This window comes from Cervus elaphus, chromosome 1 (genome assembly GCF_910594005.1).
Source record: "Cervus elaphus chromosome 1, mCerEla1.1, whole genome shotgun sequence".
Taxonomy (NCBI): Eukaryota; Metazoa; Chordata; class Mammalia; order Artiodactyla; family Cervidae; genus Cervus; species Cervus elaphus.
Window position 1 is genome coordinate 39,505,116 of NC_057815.1, and position 26,960 is coordinate 39,532,075.

A 26,960-nucleotide genomic window follows, 5' to 3' on the forward strand; every position below is an offset into this window, starting at 1 on the left:
GGAATTCACTTCCCAGAGGGGGACTGGAAACCTCTGTAACTTTAACCTGCTTCATCCCTCCTTCCCCGCAGGCTTTCTAACTGAATCTCTTCTAAGAGAGCTGGTGGTCTGCGCTGGGAGCTGCTGGGAGAATACAATCCACAAGGTCAGGGAGAAGCAGAGCCGGAAGCAGCGATGCTTGTGTGACTTAGGGATGGAGTAACAAAGGAGATGGTGCTCCGAGGCGCCGTCAAGGGCAGACAAGGCTTTCTAGGGGCCCCCTCCCCCATCAAACTGTTAACACGAAATACAAAGCTCAAGTCTTTATTACAAAAAAAGAAAAGCAAAAGGTGGCAGCGGCTGAAGAGTGCAAGGCAGAGAGAGGGGAGAGCCACAGTGAAATCAATACTGGCCAGGACAAGCATTATCCCATGTGGAACACCTCAAGCCTCTGCCTAGAAAATTTGATTGGATCTTCAGAAAAACCTATTAGTGTGTTGTCAGGACCTTCTGGTGATAACTGACCAGCTCTCTCCAATCGATGCCCTTCACTTGTGGAGCTCCTGATTTTTTAACAGCATAATTGTTTTTTTAATAACCGGCTGGCTCACCCACTCCAGCAAGCGGGGAGTCAAAGTCAGACTCCCAACTTAAAATATAGAGAAACGTGATGCCCCAGCCACTTCTTCCTAATTGCACAATTACTTTATGGAGCACTGGGGACCGAAGGCGGGGTGGGGCGGAGGGGGACAGGCGGTGAGGATTTTTTTTTTGGCTAAGCCAAGTTGTTAAGAAAAGTCACAGAAGTAATTACACAAGTCAAAATTATTTACTAAATGAAATCCATTCTTCGCAAAGGAACCTTTATTTTTAAAGAAAAATGGCCAAAACGGGGGTGGTTTCAGCATGGCAAGGATACCATAAAGCAACAGTAGAATCAGTCATCAATTATTACAGCATTTTCATTTTCAACTCAAGAACCGACAACACATTTTATTTGGGATTTTAAATGCACTGTAACGACAGCAGTATTTTTTTCTTTTTCTTTTTTTTTTTTTTTTTTGCCGTGCTTTGGATCTGAGATGTCAAAGTACTTCACAAACAAATAACTGGAAACAGTTTGGGGTGAAGGCTCTTTATAACTGAGAGCAGGGCCCACAGAGGAAGCGATTTGCCCAAGGTCATGGGCTGAATCGGAGGGACAGCTGGAAACAGTAGGCATGAATACTAGCTCCCACAGTCGGAGCTCATCACCACTAGTCTATGCCTTCCCACACATGCCAAAACAAGCCCCCAAAGTCAGGAGACAGCAGCAGACCAGAGAAGTCAATGCTCTCCAATGCCTACGTTGTCCATGCTGACAATTTGCGGTACGGAATGGAAGCTGGGTGTGCAGGTCAGAGGTCTTTACAGACTGCTGTCGGGCTAAAACCAGGAAAAGCAGTTGCTAGTGAAAATGTATAGGGTTCTATGCTTGTTTGGGGCAGCCTGGCTTTCCACCTGAGCTCCTGAGTGTATTCATCTGATTCTTCAAGGTGTCAGCCTTCCAGGAGGGCCTGATGGCTCACACAGCCGTTGTTGTCAGCCCACCTGGCAGGTCTCACCTTTCTCTGATCGGTTCCCCCCAGAAGCTGGTCTGTGTACCCAGGGTTGGCAGGGGAGATTCAGAGGAGGAGGGGAGAAAGAGCATGGGAGAGGGTGAAAGAGAGTGAGGAGAAGAAGAAAGTGGAAAAGAAAAAAATAGAGAGGTGGGCCCATTTTAAAACCTTTACAGGCCCTAGGACCTCTTTGTAAGGAGGCTCTGTCCCACACTGTATCAGATATTTTATAATCCCACACTGAATACAGTTTATTCATGATTATTTACCAGTTGAGTTTAGTTGAAGTTTGCTGGTTGATAATGTTATGGCTTTGTAGATATTTAATTAAACATTTAATAATTTTGATTTTACACTTTGCTTCTCTGCCTTTTAGAGTTCGTATTTTTTTCTTTCCAGGCCCTTGAAATGTTTATAAGACATAGGCACTGTATGTATTGACCTTAAAACAGCCCAGAAGGCTAGAAGAAGGGAGAGATGGGGCGGGGGGGGAATGTTGATTAAGACAGCAAGAAACAGACTCGAAACCACATGGAGACAAATTTCACAAAGCAGACAGAGGGAATCCTCAAAACTACAGAACTGTTGGTTAGAAAAAAGAAAGAAAGCAGGCTTTACCAGGATATTCCCAGGAAAAAAAGAAGAATAGATAAAAGACTAATCCAACCACAGATGAGAAAAAAAATCTCTCTCTGATTATTCAATAATTTATTGAACACAGGGCCAGATACTGTGCTTGGCTTCTGAGATACACAGTCAGATCAGATACAGCCTCTACTCTCAGGGAATTTACTGTTTTATTGAGGAAGACAGAAAGGTAAACAAACAGTTCAGATATGTGATAAGGACTCAAATTGAAGTAAGCGTGAGAGGTTGGGAAAGCACAGAGAAGTCACCTAAGGCAGGCAGATGCTCCTGGAAGGTTCAAAGGCACAGAGGTGTGACCAGGAATGAATGGAATGGAACTTGAGGGGAAGTAAGGTGTGGTGTGGGGGGTAGGGGAGCAAGTAGGAAAGTGGGTGTGAGAGGAGATGGAGGGTCACGGGGCAGACTGAAAAGGATCAAACTAAACTGACAGCAGATCATGAGCACTTGGACTTATTCTGCAGTCTGAGTTCAGCCAAGAATGGTTTCCAAGCAGGGGAGGGACTACATGCACTCCAGTTAGGGCTGATGTTGGGCTGAGGCACCGGGGATCCAGGGAAGAGGCCATTGCATTCCTGCCATTGAAGGAAAGGGCCTGGAGCCAGCCAGTGCGGTGGAAATGGTGAGGTGGGTCAATTGGAGATGTATTTAGGGAACAGTGGGCGGGGTTGGTAACCAGTCGGAAGTGGGAGATGAGTGTAAGAGAGGACTCAAGAATGACTCCCAGGTTTCTGGTTATTCGTTGAGAAAGGGGATGTAAGAGAAGGAACAGATTTGGAGCAGAGACTTTTCATTTCCCCCAAACCTGATGATCCTAGGCAGGCGCCATGCCCCAGTAGGGCCCTTGGAAAGCGGTCAGGAAAACCCACCAAAACTCTTTAAGAGGTGTGGCGAGTAGGGATGCAGAGTCACTAGTAGATTATGAGTTTCTCTATGGGGATTCCTGGCCAAGACAGAAACATGGCCCAGAGACCAAATACTAGAGATCTTTCCATTTGGCCTCAGAAGAAAGGTGCTTGAAACCAGCAGGGATGAAGAAGGAACATGATGGGCACCTCTAAGACTGTTGAACGCTAGACTGGGGCTCCAGTTGTGATTCATAGTTGGGGAAGGAGTTTATTGGATGTTAGCTCATGAAAGCTCCAAGCTATATCCAGAGGTCTGTAGTTTCCCAGACTAGCAACGGAACCTATGTAACAGCATGTTGAATTGAGACACAGACATCTATCAATTGCACCAAAATTCATTGGCTTAAACTCCATCACCCAGAGCTGACCCTTTCCTACCGCAGGAAGTAATGGGCTAGAAATAAGTGCCATCAGAAGCTGAGTCTAAGTAGATCTGTGATCATAGACATTTTGAGACACGGATTCGGTATGGGCTTTCAAACAGATGGATCCTCTAGCATGAAATTGCCAAGAGTAAAAAGAGAACGCTAGTTTAATACACACGGCTGGGGAAGAGGCCGGGGCCGGATTCCCCAGTCCTGGCCCAGGACTTGCTCAGCATTCACAGCAAGTATGCAGCCCCAGAGCAAAGCAACCACGTTTCTCTCCCCGGTTTTTGATGTTGGCAAAGGGAAGACAAACGAGGGTTCTCTGGTTTGGGGACGGCGTGAATGAACCACACGTGTCCATAAATAAACCAGGAGCCCTCCAAACACACTGCTCATTTGTTCGCACAAAAGCCAGGCTGGCAGCCCTCTCACCGAGCCATGTTCGCAGTTGGATCCTTAATGCATTGTGAGCGTTCAATCAAACTTTTAGTGGTGAAACTCTGGGAGCAGAAAGCCAGCGAAGCCCAAATGGTCCCTTGGCTTTTCCATCTTTTGTGGCTGCCTGGCTGAGCTCTTGTGGGCTTTGTTGTCAACAAACTCCTGGCTTGCCTTTGAGCACTCCAAATTATTGAAAATGACTACAGCTTAAGACTGGCAGGATGATTGTTAAAAAACAGCCCTGGCATTAATCATAGCTTAAGAGCTTTTGGAAAATGATTCTAATTCAGAAGGGGTGGCTTACAAAGAGGCTTGTCGAAAGCGAAGCAGGCATCAGATTCTGAAAGGCAAAAAAACCCCTCCTTGGTACCCACACCTGGCTCCTTCCCGAAACCCAGCTGGCAGGAGCGTGGGGGGCGCTGTTCACCCCACCAGCTCATCCTGTCTGAGGCCACCTTGGGCCTGCCACAGGGCCCACAGCATGTGAGTCCCACAGCATGCCTCCCCTGGATCCAGGGCTCTTGAGATTGGAAAGGCTTCTGGGAGCGCCCACAGTCACAAGTTTACTAGCGGTCCTCAGAATAAGGAAGAAGTGGCTGAGTGCCTCATATTCTGTCAACAGTTGGATGCCTTAGAACCGGTGCTAAAATAAGCTGTGTGCACAGAGGCAGCTGCGTGGGCAAACACACGGTCAGCATTTGCAAGGAGCCAGGCAGGGCAACGAGCTAATCCTTCTGCCTCTTGCCTGCCTGGCACAACAAAGGAGAATGATTTTTGCCATCAGCATTCTCCCTATCACAGAATCATTGCACAATTTAGTATGATTAATGGTTTCCATTTAGGAGAAGCTGAGAATGAAAACAGTGGGGGAGAGGCGGCAACCCGGCTGGGGGTGTTTGTGGCTGCACCTCGGGCAGAAGGGTGGGGGAGATCTGGCCAATGGCCTCTACCTTTCCTGCAGGCACGACTGGGGAGGCACTCTGGGGCGAAGAGACACATGGCTTTGGACATGCATTTGCAGGAACAGTCTGAAAGCTGCAACCTTGTGATGCACTGTTTGCTGTTTCCTCCTTGCAGCTTTCCAAATGTTTGTGTAGGAGAAGCTACTCCCTCTTGACCAGCCCGAGGGAGGGCTTTTCCTCCCAGAGGTTCCTAACTAAGGGTTGGCTCTGGGAGGCAGCATGGTGATGGGGCTGGATGGCTGAAATTCGCAGAACTACCTATGCCACTTCTTGGCATTCCTGATGGCCACGTGGGGGTGCCATACAGGGAAAGACCCCACCTTTGCACTAGGACGATAGCTGTGACCTTCAGCACGGCCACCTCTGTCCCTGGAGCTCCGCGGGTGCACCTAGTCTCAGCTCTGAGCGGCTGGCTCCCCCGGGAGTTCTTCTCTGCTCTGCATCGTCCTTCCCTTTCCACGTCTGCAGGCTCTGCTTCTGGTCAGATTTCACGGCTGCTGAAGGTGAGTGGTGAGACAGAGGCCACCGTAGCCAGAGACTTGTGGGTGCTGATAGAAACCAACCAGGAAAACAGAGGATTCAAGAGGGCTTTTTTTTTTTTTTTTTTTTAAGCAATAGCCACTGTTACTGAAGCCAGAGAAGGAGAAAATTGGTGATCTTGGCTGGGTCTAGCGTGACTCAGAACCCTTCTTGATGCATTGGTGTCTCTGCAAGGAAATCTATTATTTTCCATAAACTGTCTTAAGCATCTCCCAGGCTACATTTCTGGCTGTGTTAAGAATCAAGCCATCAAGAACAGCTGTGAATGTTACACACTTTCAGCAGCAGCAATGGGCTTTGGCAGGGAAGTAGGAGCAAAAAAACCCAAGTAGGACATTTCAGTTGACAGTAATGGCATTTTCCCTTCCTTGTCCAAACGATAAAAGATTCATGCTCCTAATTGCAACACTATAGCTGCCCCCATCACTTTATTCTGGGAGAGGAGGTTAGAGAAAACAGGCCTAGAGAGAGGGAGAGAAAGAAAGAGAGAGAGAGATGGATAGTAATTTCATCACTAGCTAACAGAGACTGATTAGTGCAGAAGGCTTCCTTCCATAGCAATACTTTTTAATCAGGGCTGCTGTGTCTGGGCAAACAGCTTTTGTGGATTAGCTAGACTGGAGCCTGCCAGCATCCGTTGCAAGTTTAAACGATGAAATACACAACTACAGAGAAACAAACCAAAAAGAGTAATAAAGTCACACATTTCAATATTCAGTAACCATTAAGGGATTTAAATATTTGCTTGCTATTAAAGGCTTGCATTAGGCTCTTCCAACACCAGCTCTGGAAGACTGAAATATCAATTACGGATCAATTTTCCCCCTAAGTAAACACTAATGCAGGATAAACAGTATTAGAAGATGCAATCGTAACATTGCTGACTTCAGGATGGACTTCCTGCTGGTAACAGCAAGTTTAAGCCTGGTGATTAATTAACCTGAGAAGATAGCACTTAAGGAAGATTTAAGATGATCATGTCTGAAATATGATTGTAAGCAGTGCGCGTCTAGAGGGCAGCTGAAGTCCTGCGTTGATTTCACCCTCAGTGACAGTCTTCATTTTCCCTGGAATCACCACCCACAGCTCAACACCTCCAAGGATTAGGAGGGAGTAAAATGGGAATTGAGGGTGGGTGTGTACGTGTGTCAAGAGAAAAAGCAGTAGATTTTAAGTTCCTTGCTGGAATTAATTCCATATTTCAATATGCAAGGTTCCAGTTGCATTTCCTGCACTGACCACCAGGGGCAGTAGACATTCTATGTTCACTTAGGAAGGAAAAATAAAAACAAAAAAACAAAACAGATTTTGCCTGGAAACTGAGGGTTGAAAGACTTGAAAATGATTCTTGATTTAAAGTCTAAGTTTTGGGGTGCTCACATTATTCTTGTGCTTATCAGCCTCTTGCCAGCACGTGGTGTGGGTTGGGGGGTTGGAGGGTGTGGGTGGAGGGGTTGGGGGGTTGGTATGGGGGTGTTGAATACTGTGGCTCTTACTGGAGGCACATTTCACAATTTTGAGATGAGCACAAGGCAGAGATTATGGTGTGTATTTTTCCAATATGGCATACCTCATTCTAAAGGCTCCTGACAATATATGTGGGCAAGGGCGAGGGTTTGCTTAGCTGTTTACCCAAAATGTCATCCCCCACTGGGAAGGACAGATATGCTGTCCCAGCAGCTCCTTGAGAATAATGGGTTGAATAGGGCCGGCTGGCTCATTACTGCAAGTCCAATCTGAAAGCTGCTATATGGAGGATGGACTTATAAATGTCAAGATTGAAATATAGAATTGGCGACCTGTTCAGACTAAGTGGAAAGTGAGATTCAGGCAATCGGATGCTTGGCTGTCTCCCTGTAATGATCTACTACTTGCTGAGTGCCTACTACGTGCCTGCGACTGACTTCAATTTATTGGCCCACAGGTTCTCTTGGACGATGGCCAAGAGTCGCTTTCCCTTCTCTTGTACAGTGTCAGGGCGTCTAAGTGCTTTCGTTCTGGCACAAATTTCACCCTGAAGGAGTTTGGCTGTAAGTTCTTTATGACTAAGGGCCATGTACTTAGTATCCTGAGAAAAGGGTGTGAGTATAATAAAGGTCTTAGGTAGGCATGATTTTATAATAAAACCAAAATGTCTTTGCTTTAGCAGGGTCCTTCCACCTGTAGCACAGTGACTGCCTGTCACTGTTGTTTAAAGGCTCTGGATGGCAGAATCAAAGGAACATTTCTCCATGGAGTTAAGTCCACAGCAGTGCAAGAATTACATTGCAAGTAGACAGAGGACAGTGAAAGATTGCACCAATTAACACACCCGCATAGCACCTCAGGGTTCCAGTTGATGTATTTGGAGAACTCAAGCTGGCCAAAACATTTGTGAAAACTCTCTGGAGGAACTGAGGACCGTTTCACTCCCACACCAAAGGAAGGACCAGGCCACGTATCAAGCTCCTGCTGATGTGGGCTGCTTCGGGCACCTTCTTTGCATACCCATGGAACTCAACCACCACCTCACATTTGCCTCAGTTCAGTTAAGGTCTTCTTGGGTCCCCCTTCTCTGCAGGTCACAGCTGAATCTGGAGTCTCTTGTTACAGACAAGGGGAGTGGGTGTGGGACACTAAACACTCCATATGCCGTGTGGCCTGGAATAACTACACTAGTGAGTGGTGAGGACAAGGGGATCCTTGGACGTTCTAAGACCAGCTTCACAAGGGCACGGGATGTCCACATGCATAGGAGCCCAGATAGCTCCCTCCACTTGAGTCCTAACTGCATCTTGGTAGCCTTGGGTAACCTTCTTTCTTTAACCACCATTTGCGTCTATCCTATATTATGACTAACAAGTAATGGGTACTGAGTCCACATCTGGCATATTACTCACTAAGCACTTCCAGCCAACCTGACTTCTCTCTTAACATGGTGACCCCACCCTTACAGAGCAGGAAAACAAGGCCAGGTAGGTGGGGGAACTCGCCCGGGTTTCACAGCTAACAAATGATGGGGTGGGGGTAGGGACCCAGGCAGTCTCTTAGATCTCTCCAGTCTCCCTTGGTCTCTAGGCTCTATCACTACAGGTCTTTTTACAGAGGCCGATGAATCAGGGCTCCCCACTGCTCCCTGCGCTGGGGCAGAGGCTGGGAGAGGCCTCTGGAATCTTAACTCTTGTCTGGACTTTGAGAACACCCACAAGACTGATCCCACCCTCCACGCCTTCCTTGATTTTGCTTTATTCTTCCCATGCGAATCAGCAGGCTGGCTGGGCTTAATGCTGTTTGTACCTCCTTCTCTTTCCACTAAACCATCCTTAAACGTCCAGCTGGGGTCCCAGCTCCTCCAGGACACTGTCTTCAGTCTCCAGCCTCCTGGTTTCCCTTCTCCAAGAAATTCCCCTGGCACGCTCTGGCCTCCTTAATTATATTTGGGATACCTCCCCCATGGCTGGGGACCAATTCACGTCTTCCTGTGGGTGTCACTGATGCCCCGGTTAGTCTCCAGGGACGACCTTCCACTTCCCTGTGTTTCTCACAAGGCTGAACGTGCAGCAGGAGCTCCATAACCGCGTGTCTGATTTGCTGATTTTTACAGAGACAGGTGAGAGGCCAGGCCGGGATGGGAGAGGCTGAATTGAGGCCCACAGCCTCATTTGGATTTTCTAGAGCTTACCTTTTCTCCCACTGCCGAGCTCTCCCCGTCACCTGCCTGAAGAGAGAAAAGCGGGATGGACTCAGCCACAGCTGGGTGAGCAGTGGGAAAGGGCCGTCTGGGGCCGCTCACGTGTGATCTGAGCATTTGAGAGACTGGTCGCCGTGCAGTGCGGTCACTGCTCGTCTGGGCCTGCAAGGCAAGGGGGAAGGTGACAGATCGAAGCAGGCGGTCCACCCGGCCCGGAAGCCCCGGCAGCCTAGACAGTAAGTGAGAGCGATCTCCCGCATGTAGCCAGGCGCGTCCTCTGCAGATCTTGTCTTTTTGTTAAAGGAGAGAGTACTTGAAATGAAGAAGGAAGGATGATTGTGAAGACACGAAATCCCAAAGGAAGAGACAGGTGGAGCAGCCAACACAGGGGGTGGGTGGGGTGGTGGGTGGAAACAGGGGAGTGGGGACGGGAGACGGATCACCGGAGGGGCCGCTCCCCGCTGGCCGGCCACTGCAGCTGGTGCACCTGCACAAAATCACTGGGTCCCCACGCGATGCCAGACACCTGGCCCACCTGTCCACTAAGAGGGGAGGAGAGAACGAGAACAGGAAGGATGAGCAGAGGAAGAGAAGGTGGCTCCAAGAAACCCGGCCAACAGCACCTCCGAGCACCTACTGCCCGTGTATCCGGCGCTGCGTGCGGTCCTAAGGTGGACGTTGGACCAGGGGCCCATCGTCTCCCAGGCTGAGGCGTCCGTAAGAAGTCCATAATGAGATGAAAGGATCACTTTGTAACATTAATTTTTTTTTATTAAGAAGACAGATATTTTATAGTACTTCTTTTTTTTTCTTTTTTTTTTGTAAAAATGGTATACATGAACCAATACAAAATGCGAATGGAACATATGGATATGGAATTTCTTACACCGTAACATCGTTCATGTACACCTTAAAAACAGAACTGGCCTAAAGGGAAAAGTCAGACGTCGGTGTGACTAAAGAACAAGCTTATTTGGCATCAATTATACATCCTTCATTATTTTATATTCCTTTAAAAAACACAAAAAACAAGTTTGTTCTTTCTTCACTCTAAAAAAAGTGATCAACCTGTACAAAGTAATACTCAACAATACATTTCAAACAGTGCACTGTATACTTAAGAAAAAAATACATAAACCAATATACAACTAAAATCCATAATTTCCTGTTTTTGCTTTGTTTTATTATTATTATTATTATTATTTTTCCAATGCGTGGGGCCTACACTTTGCAATCTACCTGAGACGGAAAACACCAATCAAAACACATGAACCTGAGACATGTCGACATTTTAAGCCATAGAGTCACATCGGAGCACTGCACTACTGTACACTTGTCAAAACAGAAAGATGGGAGGTCCCCAAAAATGAGATGCCAATTCGATGAGCAATGGTAGGGTTTTTTTTTCTTTTTTTTTTTGTTGTTGTTTTTGTTTTTTTCCTAAAAAGAACAGCTGGAAAAAACCTTTCAACGACATGCTAAATGGTTCTCACCCTTTGATACGATTATACTATGGTCGGAATGGGTGCTAAGGGCTCGGAATAGAGCTGCACATTATAAAATTCATTGAAAAAGGGATGTTCATTGTGGCTTTTTGTCTTGGTTAAGTGCCTAGGGATAGGAGAGGGGAAAACAAAATGCTGCTCGATATGGATTTTCTTTTACATACCAGTCCGTTCCCAAAAGGCCCCCATATTGCAATGGTTCTATCAAAGGTTAAAATAAAGACAAGAAAAATAAACACGCTTTCAAATAACAAAGAGTTGACACTTTTTCCCCTTAAATAAATCAGCGTAAGTTTTCCACATAATGTAACAATAGTAAAAATGCACCTTGCAAAATCCAAAATTACTCACTGAAAATGTTATATAATATATATTTATATATATATAGATCTATCTTTTTTTTTTTTTTTTTTTTTTGATGCCATCTTTCCATAGGGACTGTATTCTGGAGTCTGGAGCCTTACCAAAGCATATGGTAAGAGTTTAGTTTTCGTCCGTCAGGACTACTTCTAGATTTCCTAGACGTTTCAATGAAAATCCCATTTCTTTAAAAAACGTCAATGGTAACTGGACTCCTCTTCCTTTTCCCAAGGCTCCCCATCTAAGATATGTTCAAGGTAACTTATTTTAGTAGCTATGCACTATGGCTGCCATCATGCGAGGATCAGTAATTTTTTGGCAGATGGTTCTTAAGGCTGAGGAAAGAGGCCAAGGCTAGTGTATGAAAGGTAAAAAGATAAAAACACTCACATCTGAGTTTTGATTAAGTAACTGAAAAACCCCTTCATGCTGCTTTTCCACCTCTGCTCTGACCTTTCGAGAACTGAGATGGATGGCGGACCGGTCTGAGAACAATACCGACCCTTCTTTTGTACCTCCTGCCTTTGTCAAGCCAAATCGTAAGGAATGAAAGTTTCACACGGATTCGAGTTGGAAATCCCAGCATGACAAATATCTGTAATATACAGTACATGCAGGCCACATCCCACTGCCTTCCTAACTAAGCACAAAGGAAAAAAAGAAAAAGAAAAAAAAAAAAAAAAAAAACCAAAAACCTGTCCCATTCAGTCATTCGCACACCACATGGACTTGCTTTTTCCTACAAATTAGTGAGAAGTAAGGCCGATTGGGAAAGGTGGATGGAATCATTTGGAACAGAAATAACCAGAGCAGAACTGTCTTTCCCCCCTCCCTACTTCCCCTCCTGTGGCAACTCAAATTCATCCACTTATATAAAAGGAACAGACCTCACCTGTCAGGTCTGTTTAGGGCACTGAAAAAGGAGGAGCCCTTTCTGCCCCAAACCTTTCTGGACAGCGTGGGGTATTATCTATACTGAGCCGTCTACAGATACAGAATTAAAGACAGTTTCAATCTCATTGTGACACACCTCACTTGCAGATAACCCTGTACAGTAATGTAGTTCCACAGCAAACAGAACAGTTTCTGAATCACAGTCTAAGTTTCTAGTCTTCACTGCTCTAAAGTATTTGAAACATGGGCAGCAGCAAAGAGTTCTCATGGTTTGTTCACCCAAATCTTTACGACAACAGAGAAGAATGCATTATGGATACACTAAATTCTGAACTATGAAATCTAAACTGTGCTGGTTCTCCTTTTATGAAACTGAATTTTGAACAGAAAGCTTCAAAAATAAACAGAGGAAAGGAACAACAATAACAAAATAAGGAGGGTCAAAAGGTTCTAAGGAATCCCAGCAGGCAAATTCCAAAATGGGAGATTTGGGGGGAAAAAAAAAATCCAAAAATTTGTTGGGAAAAATAAATTCGCACAAAGGAGGGAGGGAAAAGAAAAAAAGGAACGCAACCAACAAACGAAAAACAAGGCACAGAATTTTCTGCAATCTATCCAAACTAAATCCAAGCGTCCAAGTTTGACTTGGTAGGAAGAAATAAAAATTGAAAAACCAAACAATCAGAAAAAGAGGTGTCAAACAGCAGAGTGTACTTTTCAAAGAACATTTCTTTTCGTTTTTTTTTTTACACAGCAAATCCCAAGCCTTCCCAGTCTCACACCTTTCCACCCATTCATAAAAAAACACACGAATTTCTCGCAAGTTCCAATATCACTGTCTCTTTATCATCTAAATAGGGCCAGTTGGACACCTCATTGAAACAAAAGGGCTGATCTAGATGAAGTACTCTTTCTTTTCTTCAGAGTTGTTCTGTCCTCCTTCTGCATTGATTATAGCTGTGTCTGCGTCTGCTGCGTCATCGGCTCCTTTGGCTTCATGAGTGAAGTATGTACCTGAAAGATGAAGGGGTAAAGCACCGTGACTGTCTGATGGCCGCTGTGTAAAGTGGTACAAAGATGGCAACTTGCTTTATGGCCATCATCAGCCGAAGTGGTGTGCAGGCAGCAGAGGGGAAAAAACAATTGGAAGAAGAGAGCGAGGTGGGTGAGACAAATGGGGATCCGGGGGTTCCAAAGGCACCACTCCAACTGAACCGCTGCGATATAATTCAGCAAATGAGACATTAGAGCCGTGATTATGACCAGAGGATGTCAGCAGAAGAAGACGTGAGTGGGAGCTAAAAATGCAGGAAGCTGGAGAGCTGCTGACAGTAAACGCCCAGGACCAATGGCCAGATATGTGCACGTACATGGTTAGAGACCAAAGCGAGGAAGAGCAATTAGCCAATAAATGAATTAGGGCCCTGCTGGTTTTCTACCGTCATCTCACACTGTTTATTTGACCTCACCTCCTGTCTTCAGGAGGCACTGGTGCCTGTCCATTAGTGAGCATGTGCTTGAAGCTGCACAAGTACGTTTGATTTTTCTTCTGCCTCCCATTGCAGAGTGGGGTTCCAGATTGAGAAATAATTTGATGTCGTAACAGCTGGAAGCAAGGCATGGGATCCGCCTTAAGAAACGAGTGACTCCTGCTTCTGACGTCACTCCAGCCGGGACCCAGATTCACGGATTTGCTAATTGGCACAGCCACTTTATCATGACGACAGACAGAACATTAACGGGGTTGGTGACACTCTTTATCAGCAAGTCCCAACGGTTTACGTGGAGAAAGACAAGGGTTGCACCTCTGCATGAAATATAGGTAGAGCTGGCACTGCCCATGTAATCAAATCACCCTCCTCCCGTTAGGTATCGTGCTTACAAAGACTCTTAAGTAAGAAAAGGCTGTTGAACTTCCACGTTTTCAGACTGACAGATCCGAGAAGGCAGGCAGTCGGACGGTCCCCTCATGTCCCTCCTTCCTCTGTAGAGTACGCCCTCCTCCCAGCAACTCCCAGGCATTGTGCAGACTTTAGCCCTGCTCTCTCGCCTGACCTCCCTGGCTCCATCAAGCTTAACACCAAGAGGCTGGGAGTGCTCCGTCAAACAGGCTGCCTCTTGGGGGTGGGCAGAGTAGACAGAGCACTGGGCGTGGGCAGAACCCCCAGTACGGAGGGCCCCAAACTGTTTTACACTCGAGATGGGCACTTTGGATTCTAAAGGTGATTCTCAAGCACCTTGGACCTCCATTGCTGTGCTCAGGGGACCCACCCTGAACCCAACGTCTGCCATCCGGCAGTCTGCCAGCGCCTCGAGTTCATGCTACAGGAAAGGCCCGGAAGCCCACTGCACAGCGCTTGAGAAAAATACCCGAGAAAGACCAGGGCCAACAAAGAAAAGGAAGAATAAATTACCGAGAGGGAGAAGAGGCTCAGAGCAGCGTGGGGTAGAGAGGAGGAGCGCTCGCAAAGATGATTGCCCATCTAGACTGCATGGTTGATAAGTGTGATGATTAATGGCAATTTAAATCAATTGCACTGATAATTTTAAAAATACATATTTATGTGGCTTTTAAGGCACATCAAACCAAGGAAGTATTCTAGCCACTGTGACCAGCTTACCCCAGCACTGGGGGCCGGGGCACAGGGCTAGCCCACATATTTCCCGCAAAGCAGAAGGTCATGGGGGTGCTCTTACCCTCTTTATCATTTTGGGGTTCACGCCACACCTCACACACCAGCCCCTTATATTTTTTACTCTATCCCCGATGATGGATTGTAGAATAACAAACCTATAAAGCTTTTTATTTACAGAAAAATCCAAATCAAGGAGTGCTACTCATCAACTCTCAGAGTCCTTCCTAATCAGCGGCTGTTAAGATTTTTGTTTTTTTTTCTGTTTTTCTCTCCCAGTTCCAGGAATCGAAGAGGCTGTGTGGCCCCAGAAACCAAACTGCCTATTCAAGGACAAGCTTGCCAAGCCCCGCACAGGCAGGGGCCGTGGTGACATGAGGCCTCCTGGCTGCCCAAGCTTACAGGAGGCCCCCTGGCTTACCTTTATGTCTGGCAAAATAGCGCCCCAGAATGATGAGCAAACACAGCATGGCAAACACCACCACGGCCACGACGCCGCCAATCACGGCGTGGTCCACCGCCCTGATCGCGCCTTCTTCACCTGCTCGAGAATCTGTTGAGATCAGAAGAGGAATAGGGATGTAGAGTCTATTAGGAGACACCAGAAACCCTGGAGACACTGCCTCCAGGATCAGAGGTCACTTTCTTTCTTAATGGAGGAGTCAGGATAGTCGAGATGGATCGAGTGCCACCGAGGGGACCTGTCCAGTGCTGAATTGATCTGTTCTCCCCTCAAGGCAATTTCATCCTAAGCGGCATCGGATGCTAACACGTGTGAACATGCTTAGGGATCAGAGAGAGAAGAAAGAGTCTGTCCAATCCTGGCCTGGTCTTGGTGTTCACCTTCTCTGTAACCAGCTGCAGATCCTATGCAGGAGGCTGACCTAACTATTTAAGGGAGCTCAGAAAGGCACCTTCAAGCAGCGACAGGAGCTGTGGAAGGGCGGCTGGAGCATCTTTCTAGAGATGCCCCGCAACTTCTTCCCCACGAGGCATTTGCATGGGAAAAGCAAGGAGCTCAAAAGCCCCAGCTGCCTAGAGATAAAACAAGGATTAGGGGACTAGAGACAAGTGACATGCCTGCTACATTTAGGATGTATGAGGGAGTTAGCCTCTGTCTAAAAACCTAAAAACCTATTTCAAAAAAAGACAGCAAGGAATAATTGTCCATTGCCACAGACGGTTTTTCTTTTATTTATTTAACACTCCACAATGCAATTAATTTTCCTTTATAAGCATCACTCCCTGGGGATGTCTTCTTTCGACTGAGGAACGACATGTTTGGCTGGGGAACAACTCCAAAATGAACCCCGAATGAGCTATGGCCATGCAGAATGGATGTATGGCAGTGTAAACAATTTTAATTTAGGAATGTGGCTACATCACCCCTTGCTGAAATTCTAATGGCACCCGAGATTTATAATGTAGTAAAAAACAATTATTCTCCCGTTGATTAATACATTAACATTTTCGAGTGGAAGCTAAACCATTGTCTTTTTTTTTATTGAGTCAAGTACGACACCTCCATTAAAATGATTTACTAGCTGTACCTTACAATTTAAGCACAGCAGCAACAGAAACGGTAAAAATCTTTTAACTTTACATGATTTGTGAAGTCATATGTGAAGGATTTACCATTTAAATCTTTCAGTACAAGAAGCACACGGCCTATAAATCTGTCCCCGTAGCAGTTGCTGGACGCCTAAGAGAAATGCATTTCACCAGGAAGACGGAGAGTGCAAATTCGAGTCAATTTTTAAGAAAGATTTATCTCTGTCTCTCTCCAAAGAACAGAGCAAATCTCTGAAGCCTCCACCTCTAATAATATTTGAAGTTTATCGATCAAGTGTACAGATCCGTGACAGCTAAAGGTAATGGTGCTCTTTTGAGCCGAAACCTGATACAACGCTTTCAGCAGGAGGGCATGATTTACACTTTCTATCGATATTTCCAATTCTGCTCTGAGATTAAGTACTGAAGGATGTGGGGAAATAACTCGTGACTGAGGGTTCCATGAAAAGTGTTTTAATTAAAAGAGTTTAAATTAAAAAATGGAGTATTTAAAGTGTTTCATTAAGTTACCATTGGAAGGACGACCGAAAAAAAAAAAAAAATCCCCACTCCAAACCCAAACAGCAATGTGGATGGAATCGGAGGCAGCAGTGGGTCGCCCAGGACAACAGGATGATGGGAGTTTAATTGGAGAATGGAGATGGGTTGGAGGCAGAGTGCACTGCAGCCAATTAGCCCGCTCTGTGACGCACGGGCCCCTCCAGCCACACGTCTAATAAGCTCGCCTTGAAATGTGGCAGAGAGGAGTCTCCCCCTGCATCCCAAAGTGCTGCCTACTGCAGAAGCGGCAGCCTCCGTGTCTTGAAAGTCATTTCAACAAGGCAGAACTCAGCTACGGAAACTTTTTTTTCCTTTTCTTCTTTTAAGACAACAGGGCTTGTTGAAGGGGCGAGCTCCCAGGAGGATGTACCACGACACATGGTTATCTGCTGGAGGGCAATGCTTTACACGCCAGAGACTCTCACCCCAACTGCACAGGTTCAAAATTGCTCACAGGGAGACCAAAGTCATGGAAAAGCCAGAAAGCTGTGCTTCCCTTAGGGAGCTGTCAAAATAGGGGCTCTTGTGGGAATGAGAATTAACTCCTCTCCAATGGCCACGAGCTTCAGACCTATTGAAAGATGAGGCTCTTTCAACTAACTCCCCATGTCTTAGAATGGGGTGAGAAAAACAAAGTGATTCTGGCTACTGAGCAGCGGGGAAAGCTGGGTTCAAGAGGCAAGAGGTGAAGAGAGGTCCCGTCCCAGGAAGATGGAGCAGAGAAAAGCTGCCCCTTCTAGCCTTAACCCACTGCGGGAAGCACTCTTGTGCTCTCTGTTCCAAGACTGCCTCCTCCATGCCGAGGCGCAGGACCATCCTAGAAGCCTAGGAAAAGAAAGCCAGGGAGAGCGAAGTTGGGAGGGAGGGAAGAGAGATGAAGAAGGAGGGGGAAGCTCTGATAAGAGAAAAACAACCAACCAATATCGTGTAGGGTACATATCTGTGGGATTAATTTCTCCAGTCAAAAATCATTCATTTGACCTTTGCTTTCCAGAAACTCAGAGCTGAAGAGGCTCATTTCTTCTTGCCCTGTGCCCACATTAAATACCTAGATTCTAGTTATCTTTCTCATCCTCAGGGACATACATATTTTATAGATAACTTATTTATAAGGGTAATCTCTCCAGCTATCTTCTGATACTCACTTTGATCAGAAAGTTTACTACCACCACTTAATCACTGAGACATCTCTCCTGCCTTCAACTACTGTGGACGGACACAGAAGGTAAGTGGTGTTGAATTGACAGGGAACAGAGTGGGCTGCAGCTCTGCCCCACCTCGTTCCATCCCTGGCCTGCCCTGGGGTTTGTTGCGGGAGGCCCTGATGCAGTTCTGGCTGTCCTCCAGCATCTGGTGTGGCCTGGCGTCCTCTATGAAGAGTGGCGCTGTCTCCAGACTCGTCTCATTCCTTTTTGTGTGTCCACATGTGGGCTGAGTGGGGAGTTTTTCTAGTGTCGTTGATTGGTCCAAGGTGGCAGCTCAGTTAGCAAAGAATCTGCCTGCAATGCAGGAGACCCTGCTTTGATTCCTGGGTCAGGAAGATTCACTGGAGAAGGGGTAGGCTACCCACTCCAGTATTCTGGCCTGGAGAATTCCATGGACAGAGGAGCCTGGCAGATTATAGTTCATGGGATTGCAAAAAGTCAGACATGATTGAGCGACTTTCATTTTTTGGGTGGGGGGCCCAGGTGAAGGCTGGTTCCCTACCCCTGGATGCTGTGGGCTGGTGCCTTGCTCACAGCCCTAAGCAGTTACACAGGCTGCTACACAGAAAGGAACCAGGCTATGGGAGCAGAATGCAAACTGGACCCCAGAGCAGCGTCACCAACCAATAGGAGCATGGGGCCCACAAGGTCCACTGGCCGAGTGACCTTCTTGTCCTGCTCACAACTGCTCCTTGAGCAATTCCCTCACACAGGAGACTCTGGAAACGCCCGTGCCTTTCACCATCACCCACACATCCTGCGGGGTGCAGAGCCTTTCCCTCGGGTCCCATCAGTTTCTCTGGGGAACATCCTCTCCAGATTTCAGGCCGCTTTTCGAATCAGAAAGAGAAGGAAGCCTACAGATTCTACAGCCGCCCTCAGCTTCTACACTGTTGTTGTTTAGTCGCTAAGTCAGGTTTGACTCTCTGTGACCCCATAGACTGTAGCCTGTCAGGCTCCTCTGTCCATGGGATTTCCCAGGCAAGAATACTGGAGTGGGTTGCTATTTCCTTGTCCAGGGGATCTTCCTGACTCAGGGATGGAATGCATGTTTCATGCATTGGCAGGTGGATTCTTTATCACTGAGCCACCAGGGAAGCCCTAGCTTCTACATTACCTAATGTGTAATACAGCGAGCTGGTGGGAAATTGCTATATAGCACAGGGAGCTCAACCCAGTGCTCTGTGACGATCTAGAGGGGCGGGGGGTGGGTGAGAGGGAGGGAAACATATGTATATTTATGGCTGATTCACATTGTTGTATGGCAGAAACCAACACAACATTGTAAAGCAATTATCCTCCAATTAAAAATAAAAAAATTACTTATTAAAAACAGTATGTGGGCATTAAAGCACTAGTAAAGCATTAAAGCGCATTAAAACACCGATCCTCAGGCAGTGGACAGCTCTTGGTTTAGAAGGGAGTGTTTTCCTATCTTTAAGGGACACAACTGTCCCTCTCACTTAGTACGGTGTAACTGTTCACTTCTGCTGAGAGTTCCCCATCAATCACTTCTCACGGGACTTCAGGTGACTCAGGCCTCGTCCTTCTGTGAGCCGGATTTTCAGGGGCACTGTGCAGCTGCTGGGAAGTGTCAGCTCAGAGATGGGGCACAGTCCTTCCCGCATGGTCCCGGGCTGCAGGCCCTGCAGGCTCTGAGTGTGACATGAGACTCTTTAAGGACAGATCAATCATGGACTGTTTAGTATTCGTGAGTTAGCTCTTCTTTGGGCCAAAAGCTGGAACAACCTGACTCCAGGTGAGGGTTTACGAGCAGCTTACAGAATACTAAGTTGGCTACCACTGCTTGGGTCACAGTTTCAACTACCCGGGGTTCCCATTAGCATCTGAGAAACTGCAATGACAAAAAACTTCAAAGACTGTCCCAAGAGTGATGCCCGGACCTGCTCAGTTTTCTTTACTTTGGGGCCAGGTGACCTGGCTTGACCCTTTCCTCATGGGCAATGTGCAGGGGGTAAGTTCTAAAGGCACTTGTTCCCTAGGGCCCAACAAGAAAAGTGATGGTGAGGAACTTCAGTCTCCTTCCTCTCCCTCCAGGGGCCTCCCCTTTCTCTACCCGCTCTTATTCCTCAAACGTCTTGCCAGGGTCTCCTGAGCGCCTGACTCTGGCAGTCACACGGCCTGTGTTAAAACAGGGTGCTGTAACAGATCCCGGTTTCTACAGTTACTTTACCACCTGGCACGGGACGCCTGACATCAACTGCTGCGTGAATGCCTTAATCATGGATCTGTGAAAAGCCCAGAAGCCTCCGCTGCCAGAGGCAGAGACCCATGGATAGCCACGGAATGGCCAGGATGTCCTAGACAAGCTCCTGGCAGACAGGGACCTTGGCAGGGGGGTCACCGAGCCAAGTGCCCACTGCAGCTGCAGCCGGGCTACTTTCACCTCGGAGGAGCTGAAGTGTGATACAGTCATACAGTTCAAAGACATGGAAGGGGACGGGACGACCACCCTACCTTGGCTTCCTTCACATTTCAACCCTCCCTTGGCCTCGGCTAGAAGGCATACTCAAAAACTTGGGGAGAGCTAGACACTCCCCTTAAATGCACATACTATTTTTTAACAAAGGTTATAAACTACCCAAGGTCTTATCTTTAAAATTAATACCAAAGACATGGGGAAGTTCTAAGGAGATGGGTCTTCCTACCTGTACTATCCTATATTTAACCTTCTGCCACTTCTCTATGAATGACTGTTGCCTGTTGACCTTTGGGAAAAGTGGAACTCTTGACTTTTCACAACAGTTCTGTCTGTCACTTGCTTTAGTTCTATTCTTTTTTTCCTAGGCTAAGGTCTGATTGGACAAGTGAGTTTAATTAGAAACTTCGAGAAGCAGTCTTCATAGCGGAAATGCTGCCCCCTGCTTCCTAGGGCTATAGGGATTACTAGATCTCAGAGGATGCTTAATGACCATGACGTCATTGGCTACTTCTTACTGGAAAGAAAGAAAAAGCTTGACAGTGGATTTTTCACATCTGAGACGAAACCAGATTCTGACCTCAAAGATAAAACCAGTCCCCAAACCTGGCACCATCTGAGAACTACAGCTTCTCATTCTCATCACCTATTGTAGCTCCCATCACGACAACAAAAATAAGTGTGCATTTTAAAAAGCACAACTTTATTACTGAAGGGGAACAAACTGAATGGCATGCGCTGACAAAATGCCACATTATTTGCTAATCCTAATATGTTATTCTTCTTTAAGATTTGCTTTTCTCAGCACCAATTCAATTATAGATGCTACAAATCCTTCTGACATTTAATTCCCTCTTGTCAGAGAGTAGTAAATGTATACAGTACATGCACAGCTTTCCCATTAAGATGTTAATACATATTGGAGCACACCGGCCTCCATGCAGCATAACCTTTCTTTTCTGTCTTCTGAGAGAGTGGAAGGGAAAGAATAAATGTAAGGCAAGAAAATCATGAAGGTTCTCATATAGCATCCCAGGCATCTAAGACTATCCTTCAGCTGCATCTCATTCTAGCAGTGTAACTCCAGCTATGCTAACGTTTCAAAAGAACTATGTTAAGCTACTTAAAGAAAAACTGCAGTCATCATCATCACCATCATCCTGCCGCCCAGAGCTCTGTCGGCATTCACTGCCATCAGAAGTACTGCGCGCGGGCTCTGGTTGTACAGTGATCAGGACCCGTGCTCTCAGGCAGTTACTGTCTATCTTTTCCTCCAGAAAGAGGCCCGGACAGGAGATGCCAGAAGAGGTAGGAGCTCACCTCCTGTGTGGCCTGCTGGAAAATGCCCTGGACTTGCCCACAGCCTTCTAGCCCAGGCTAGAAGCTGGGCTGCACTGCTTTTCTCTGTGGCTTTAGGCAGGTCAATAAGCCACTCTCAGCCACATACAATTCAGAGGACTGTTTTGAGGAGCCAGTGTGTTGCTGAATATGAAGGGGCCTCTCTGGGCTGGGGCTTGGCATGTCATAGACACTCGACAGGTGTCAAATTGAAACGCACTGTCATAAAGCCCAAGGCAGGCTTTATTCCAGTTCTAATCACTGATTCCAGGCAAATACTTATAGCACTTTGGAGTAAGGGCTGCACTGCACACTTGGTGCTGTTCTCAGAGGTTAAGATGCCCCAGAGACACTAGCTGAGGTGAAGTCACCAAGCCTCTTCTTTTCATTCATGCAGAATGGCACACAGTGTGACTGGTGGTCTGGGGCGGTGGTCAAGGCTGTGGGCCTGCCAAGGCCACTCCGTCCAAGTAATAACTCAGGTGTACCATTTAAGCATCAGGCTATTAAGCTCTTGTCAGCTAAGCATGAGAACAAGATTTTTTTTTTTTTTAAATACTGATTTCTCTCCCTTCTCAAGTGACTTGATTTTGTTAATTTAACCAACAGTGGAAACGACTTGATGCAACAGGATGCAAGCGCTCCCAAGGCATTAAGCATCACCAGAGCGACCACAAGGCACACTCCTGAGTCCTCTCTACTCTCTAATGATGACGACTTAGAAGTGTGATTGCCTTTTCCATTTTAAGCAACAGGAAGGCACTGAGGATGAGACTGGAGTTTTCCTTAAAGGAGTAGACACCTGATAAAGAGGACAGACTTGTGAAGTATTTCCAAACATACATTTCCCACTAGAATCTCTCTCTGGAGAAAGATGCGTCAGTGGACCTTAGGCATTTGGGGGTGTGAGGATGGATTAATGAATATGGTGAAGTCACCCCAAAGCAGTGTCCAACCTGTAGAACTGGAATTCATATTTTGTGTTGGAGCCCGCCAACTTATCAATTTGGAAGGAAAAGTTCCTATTTGATGGTCTCCTTCCTCCCCATGGGGGAAACAGTAGCATGTTGGATTATGGGAAGATCAGCAACATCATGAAATTCAAACTCATGTTGTGGTAAAGTCATGGCCAAGCTGGCATGGACCCAGTATGATTTGCCAGTCTACTGCCTTGTATTAAATGGAATTTTGCAATAAGGGAATCTACATGTTTTAACCCTCTGCAACCCAGCACCTTCCCATGGCATTCAGGACCGGCTCAGGGGGAAATCCATCCCACAATTTAGGAGATCAATGGGATAATGGTGCTGAAAACAGCGGAGCAGAGTTTAAGGTCGCCACTGGATGGGAAAGAGCTTGATTCAATGCTGGGAAAGATCTTTCCTGGTTGTCAGCAATATACCTGATGGGCTCTGGAGAAACCAGCTTTCCCTGCCTCTTTCTTTGCAAGCACAGACTGAATCAAAAAGGGCCCAAGAGGAAAAGATTCTCAAGATCCCAGAACAAAGGAAGTGTGGATTTCACAGGGGAAGGATAATCACTTTTTAAACCAAAGTCTCTGTATCCCAAAAAGGCAGGAAATTCTGTTTGAATTCTGATTCTGTCTCTTGAGTAAATCATTTAACCTCAGGAGCCCCAGCGTCTTCATTTGTAAACAACCCTTCCTCAATGATCCCACAGGATTTTCGGGACAATCCTCCCATGCTGGCTCACGCTCGTCTCTTGGTCTTCCTGTCCCACTGGCCTCCCCTTGTGCACATTTGTACCCTCCGCCTCTTCCCAGTAGTTATTCGCTTTTGTTTTACCCAGGTTTATTTTTCTCATAGCAGTAGTCTGGCATTTCACTGTGCTTTGAGCCTGTCTCCCGGACAAGAACGTGACTGCCTGAGGGCAGGATCCTGGCGTGTGAAATCTGGGGCAGCTCCAGCCCCTGGTTGGTTTTGTTCACTGCTGCATCCCTGGTGCCCAGACCTGTGCCTAGCACACAGGAGCTCAAACAACTGCTGAACGAATGCAGATCACTGAGATTACGTGTGTGCCTGAGCTCTCTAAGCGCTCAAGCACTATACAAATACAAGCTAAAGAAGACCTCACTTGAAATTTTGGGGCCATATCTTAAATGTGTCTACATAGCCCAGCTGGGTTTTGATGTTTTTCTTTATCATCATCATTATTATTACTAGTCTAACAACAACAAAAAATGCAATTGCCTGTTTGCCGAATCTAGGCCATACTTTATGTGGGAGCCAGTAAGGAAAGAGTCCCCCCAAATACTAGGTCTACTGACAGTTCCTTACACATATTTTAAGCAAGCTAAGTCAGACTTTGAGGACACCCACCAGACAGATCCAGAACTGACAATCTGGATCTGAAGGCCTTTCAGGGCTTCCATTAAATGAAGTGTTAGTTGCTCAGTTGTGTCCAACTTCTTGCGACCCCACGGACTATAGCCTGCCAGGCTCTTATGTCCATGAAGTTCTCCAGGCAAGAATACTGGAATGGGTTGCCATTTCCTTCTCCAGGGAAATGGAGAATTTCCTTTCTCCCGACCCAGCGATCAAACCCAGGTTTCCTGCAATGCAGGTAGATTCTTTCCGTCTGAGTCACCAGGGAAGCTCCATTAACTAAACCAAGACCATATTTTAAGCCCATGTTTCCTCTTTAATCATTTAAGGGACTAGAGTTAGCTCACCTAGATCCTTCCTTAACAACTAACATGAATTATCAAGGCCACTTAGAATTTGCCTTCCATCCACACTTTCCTATGGATTGTGAGGGAGAAGTTTTTTCTTCCACATCACTTTCTTGTATTAGGGCCGGAACTGAAAACTTGTCTTTGGGAAGCATGAGAGCTCTGAAATTTCTTGTTGGTGCCTTTGCTTCAAAAGCAGAAGCCTGATGGATTGCTCTGATTGTGCCAGAAGGCTATTCTCTGGCACGCTGTATATTTACCACCATACTCCACTACACAGTCCCCAAAGGCCCTTCCATTGCTGAAGGGAGCAAGGCAGTTGGGAGACATTTTTTAAAAAGTTTTAAAATAAAATAGAAGGATAAATAGGCTTGAAGCCATTCTATTCCACATGGGTGGCAATAACCACCAGCTGTCACAGGGAAACAGCAGATGTAATTGATAAAACAATTGAAAACTCTTGTGGATCCATCATCAATAAAGTTAACACCCAAAAAGTCAATGAAAGGGTTCAAAGTAGAACTGGAGAAGCTCCCCACGTCCACCAATAATTAAATCACTGAACTACACACAAGCATAATTTTTTAATGCAGATTAAAGAGGAGGATCAGCTGGGCAACTTGCTTTGCTGGGTGAGGCTGGGGCACCATATGGTGCTTATGAAATTGTCATTAGCTGAGGTGGCAGTGGTGAATCGGGGAGGAGGGGAACAGGGGGCGAGCAGAAGACAGACCAGCATTATTTTGAAGGAAAAAGCCGGATGTAACATTTATCCATAACAAGGGAAGAATGAAATTTCTACCCAGATGGAGCAGGGAATGGATGGTAATATTATTCATTACCACAGTTTAGCATTAAATGTGCAACACCTCCTCTAATTTATTGATGGACTGTTTAAGACGGGTGTTAACCTGTTTGTCTTGTCTTATAATTGAATTCAGTCTCCAGGCTACAGAAATTTGAGAAGTTCATCCTTTCTCAATCAATATGCTCCCCTTCAGTGACCCATTTCAAGACAGCTTCATAAAAAATAATGTATTTTGTTTTAATAAATTTAAACACTATGACAGCTGCTCAATTTTTATTGGGTGTTCTTTTTTTTTTTCCCTTCAGACGTCTCTTTGCTGCCGAGTGAAGCCATGCTCACAATCAATAGTAATTGATTAATCAGCATCCCCTTTGAACAAAGGTGCTAATCAGTTTTTGATTAGTTCATCAAACCAGATGCAAAGGCAGCCCAGCCCCTGCCTGATGGATCATCAGGGTTCTACTTGACTTATGGCTTCCGTGCAATGTGTGACTGCAGTATTCCTGGATGGGGAGGGGGGAACAACGTAATTATTAATTTAACCGAATTATTATGAACACAAACAGTTGTTGGTTTATTGCTCTCGACTCAGGGGTGATTGATAGAGCTGCGGCAAGGCTGCATCTGACTTGGTGCAGAGCTGAGAGACCCACAGTAGTCTTTAATTGATGATGCTGGAGGAAGGGGTAATGGCTGCTTTAGTCCCATTTTCCTAAGGAGGAGAAAAATGACTTCTGCGTATCTGAGTGATCCTTGTCTGGCTGACATGCCAAGAGGGATCAGGGCCAAGGAGAACTCAGTCCCTTCTTAGGATCCTTGAGATGATCCAGTTGCCACTGTGTCACAGGGCTGTTTTATTTAGGGTCAGGGTCAGAAATGAGTGGACTACTTACACTCAGCATGATATTCTAAGCAGGGAGAAGGACTCATCTACTCTCACTTCAAAAGAAAAAGATCAGGCTAATGTTTTTGCAACTTCTCTAAATCCATCACAAACTGGAGGCAAAAATGAAACACTGCTTTGATGGCCAGCTATCTTTCTAATCTTCTATTTATTTATCTATCTAAATTACTTGGGATTTGAATTTATTTATTCGTCCAACAAGCATCAGTTGAGAGTTTACAACACAACAGGTGTACAGCAGTGAACAAAACCGATATGGCCTCCTGGAGCTTCCACTCTGTGGGAAAATCCAACAGTTCAAGTTCAGACTGGGACACGCTACCTAGCAGAAAAATAAAGGCATCCTTGAGGCTTGACAGAAGCACAGAGGAGGCAATAAATCTATTGACTGTGAAAGACAGTGGTACTAGCTCATTCTCTCACTGGGTAAGTAAGACCTGTAGTTAAAGCCACACCTCAACAACCAACTATTCAAGGGAGCTGCAGTGAAACCTCTCCAAGAAGGGCAACATGGAACCCTTGTTTCCAAATGGCTGGATCTACGGTCCTATGCCTTGGTTTCTCCTAATGAGGAAGGGCCCTTCCTTACTGACTTACTAAGAAGCAACTGATCAAAATGTTCAGGAGCTATAGCTGGTTGGCAGTGAAGTACCAGGACATCATGGGAGATCATATAATTGTTTAGCTCTGACCATTTTAAATCTCCTTCCCCTCCTTTTTAGGATATGCTTCTTCTTCTGGATTAGTAACACCTAAATCCTGGAATCAAGCATGAAACCTACTTTTGCAAGAGCTCAGTGTGCTGTGAAAAAGGTCTGAGGTGGATAATTAGTTTACATCATGGTGTGTGACAAAACAATTACCCCCCTCCCTTCCTCTCTTCCCCTCCCTGCCCCCACCTTCTAAGATTAACTGTGACCTGGCTTTTCTAGTATATTCCACAGAAGGGGATGATCAATAT

The 26,960-nt window shown here is 46.1% G+C and overlaps 1 protein-coding gene across 4 annotated transcripts in view; it reads right to left on the reverse strand.

Moving 5' to 3' along the window:
* Positions 1-9,853: 9,853 nt before the first annotated feature.
* Positions 9,854-26,960, reverse strand: part of CADM1 (cell adhesion molecule 1) — a 346,265-nt gene continuing 329,158 nt past the window's right edge. For 3 of the 4 annotated variants that reach the window (XM_043899796.1, XM_043899806.1, XM_043899815.1), the window contains 2 exons: positions 14,922-15,053; positions 9,854-12,881 (listed from right to left, as the gene is read on the reverse strand). In XM_043899796.1, coding sequence (XP_043755731.1) covers positions 12,763-12,881; positions 14,922-15,053 — 251 coding nt within the window. In that variant the 3' untranslated portion in view covers positions 9,854-12,762. Of the gene's footprint in view, positions 12,882-14,921; positions 15,054-25,548; positions 25,599-26,960 lie in introns of those variants that run through there. The other variant, XM_043899824.1, reaches the window with a different exon arrangement.